Genomic DNA, 2,489 nt, shown 5'->3' on the forward strand with positions numbered 1-2,489 from the left:
GGGGGGAGATGGAAGCTGTTGGGAGCTACTGCTGGTTCAGAGCTTTGGCTGCTTCAAACAGAATAGTTTCGGAAAGGCTCACCTTTTTCAAAAGCCACATTTGGACGCATAAGAGAGCATAGAAGGAAATATATGTAGATCAAGGGACGTCCTAATTGAAATACTGAACAAGACAAAGTACCAGTGGCGACATGATGCTTCCAAATATCGTTAATCTTCTCATTTCTAGTCCAAATAAGATCTTCAGAATTATAAATGCGCAAGTATGAGCGATTAATAATTTCATCGACGTATGAACATAAAACCAAGACCAGAAAAGGCAAGATGATAACTTCAGCAGTATCTCATGGCTTTAAAGAATCAGGAAGCAGTTATCGAACAGAAATCTATAAATGTAAGTTCGGTCTGGTACTCAACTTCTGATGATTAGAAGGCACACAGGATTCATATTCTAAATGATTTCTGGTGGTAGAAGTTTGGACAATCGCCGAGAGTAAAGCCAAGCACAACTTTCCTAACAACGCGATGCAATTAATTTTAGAGAAAACACTAGGAGAATATAGAATAAGTGACTAACAAGTTGGCTGCAGCATTGAGCTGTAAAACATTTTTATAACATTTTACAACAGAAGGGGCCGATGACATACATGTTGCCTCAAAACTTGGAGATCTCCAATGATTAATAGCTAATGATACCGAGCAGCATCAATCTGATCTCTTCCCCGCAGCCTATCTATGCTGAGAGGTGCAGAATTAAAAGAAATATTGGGCTTCTTACTGTCTATCTCGAGCTCCTTATGTTTCAGTTGCAATGACATATGCTCATTCTCCAAAATTAATTTCTCATTCTCCAGCCTTTCTATTTCAAGCTCCCTATCTTTCTTCCGGCAGAATCTTTGCCACTTAAACTGACGTTTCTCCAACTCGAGGGCTTCAGCTTGGATGCCAATCTTTTCCTCTTCTAGTTGTCGCATCCGTTTCTTAATCCACATTTTCTGTTCCCACTTCGATTTCGTAGGGTCTTGAAAAAATTCATTAATTTCAGCTACAAAATTATCATTCCCACTAGTACGTGGCAAGAAGTTGCCATTTTCTTCAACTCGTCTCATTCTCTCATCAACACCGTGGTTATCTTCTTCGTCATCCGATTCATCATCATCATCACTTTCATCATTTTCTTCAGCTTCGTCTCCCTGGGAGCCGTTATTATCTTTTGCACACTGTGCCGCAACAGGTGAAGAGTGAACTGGAAATTCAAGATCATTGCAATCAGGTATCTTTTGTCCATTATGGTACGCGCACATCTCTCTATAAAACAAATGCTTTGAGTTAAGTATCTTCTTCACAGTGTCCTTGGCCTTAGCAGAAAGCTGCGGCATGGAATCCATTAGAGCCGGATTTTCCACCACTGCACAAGAAGTACCCCTTCCGAGAATATCATTCAATTTCTTGTACCTCTTGTTCAAATCATTAAACTTATCCTCACACTGCTGTGGCGAGACATGACAGCCGTTACTCATCATTATTCGCGACACCGTTTTCCATTTACCCTTCTTCTGAATGCACCCCGATTTTCTTTTCAACCCCTCAGTACCCTCTAAACTGCCGTCATCTCCGACACATGCAACTACTTGTATAAGAAGCCGAACAACATTATCAGTCCATTTCATTCTTTGCCACGGAGATCCCTTTTTCCCCAATGCCCCACCACTGTTATCGCCATTTCCATCCTCCGCAAAGCTTGGCTCATCCTCATCGCTCGTATTGTTATTATGATTATTACTATTATTCACAACATTACTCGGCCCAACAGCTTTATCCTTCCCAAATGGCATACAACTTTTGACATCCATCAGACCAATTGGTTTATCATTTTCAAGCCCCAATTTCGTACTCATCGACGATTGTACGTTATTGTGATTAGTCTGATGACCATGAGCTGCATTATTACTATTCAATTGAGGTTGTTGTAGCCTATTCATCCCCAAAAATCCACCATTATACCCTGATAAAAAACCACCACTCATACCAGAACTATTCATTTTCCAAAAAACCTCAACTCACAACTAAAAATCCAACCTTTAAATCCTTTTCAGTCCTAAAAACACATTTTTGAAACACCCAAAATACTAAAACTAAAAAGCAGCTAACTCCCACAGTTCATAATAATCCAACATAACAACTATTAAGTCAACTCAATCTATCAAACATAAAACACCAGAAAAATTGAATCTTGAACCATAAGATAATATCCATGAAAAATTGAGCACCAATTTAGCTCAATAACAATATATACAAAGAACCCATTTTGGGGCTACCAAAATCTTGTCAAAATCAAATCTTTAACATACCCATAAAGCTAAAACAGGTTAAAAAAAAACTAAGAAAAGAGTAGCAATACTTGAACCTTAAAGAAAGTTACAAACTTTTTACCTCTTCACTGATCTGACTGTGGATTCTTGGCACAGAGAGAGAGGGGTAGTGGTTGG

At 39.0% G+C, this 2,489-nt stretch overlaps 1 protein-coding gene across 1 annotated transcript; it reads right to left on the minus strand.

Moving 5' to 3' along the window:
• On the minus strand, positions 439 to 2,489 carry LOC109232405. The gene has a single exon (XM_019398163.1). It carries the CDS (start codon positions 2,040 to 2,042, stop codon positions 687 to 689), a length of 1,356 nt encoding a protein of 451 aa, XP_019253708.1. The 5' UTR covers positions 2,043 to 2,489; the 3' UTR covers positions 439 to 686.

This window comes from Nicotiana attenuata, chromosome 9, assembly GCF_001879085.1.
Source record: "Nicotiana attenuata strain UT chromosome 9, NIATTr2, whole genome shotgun sequence".
Taxonomy (NCBI): domain Eukaryota; kingdom Viridiplantae; phylum Streptophyta; class Magnoliopsida; order Solanales; family Solanaceae; genus Nicotiana; species Nicotiana attenuata.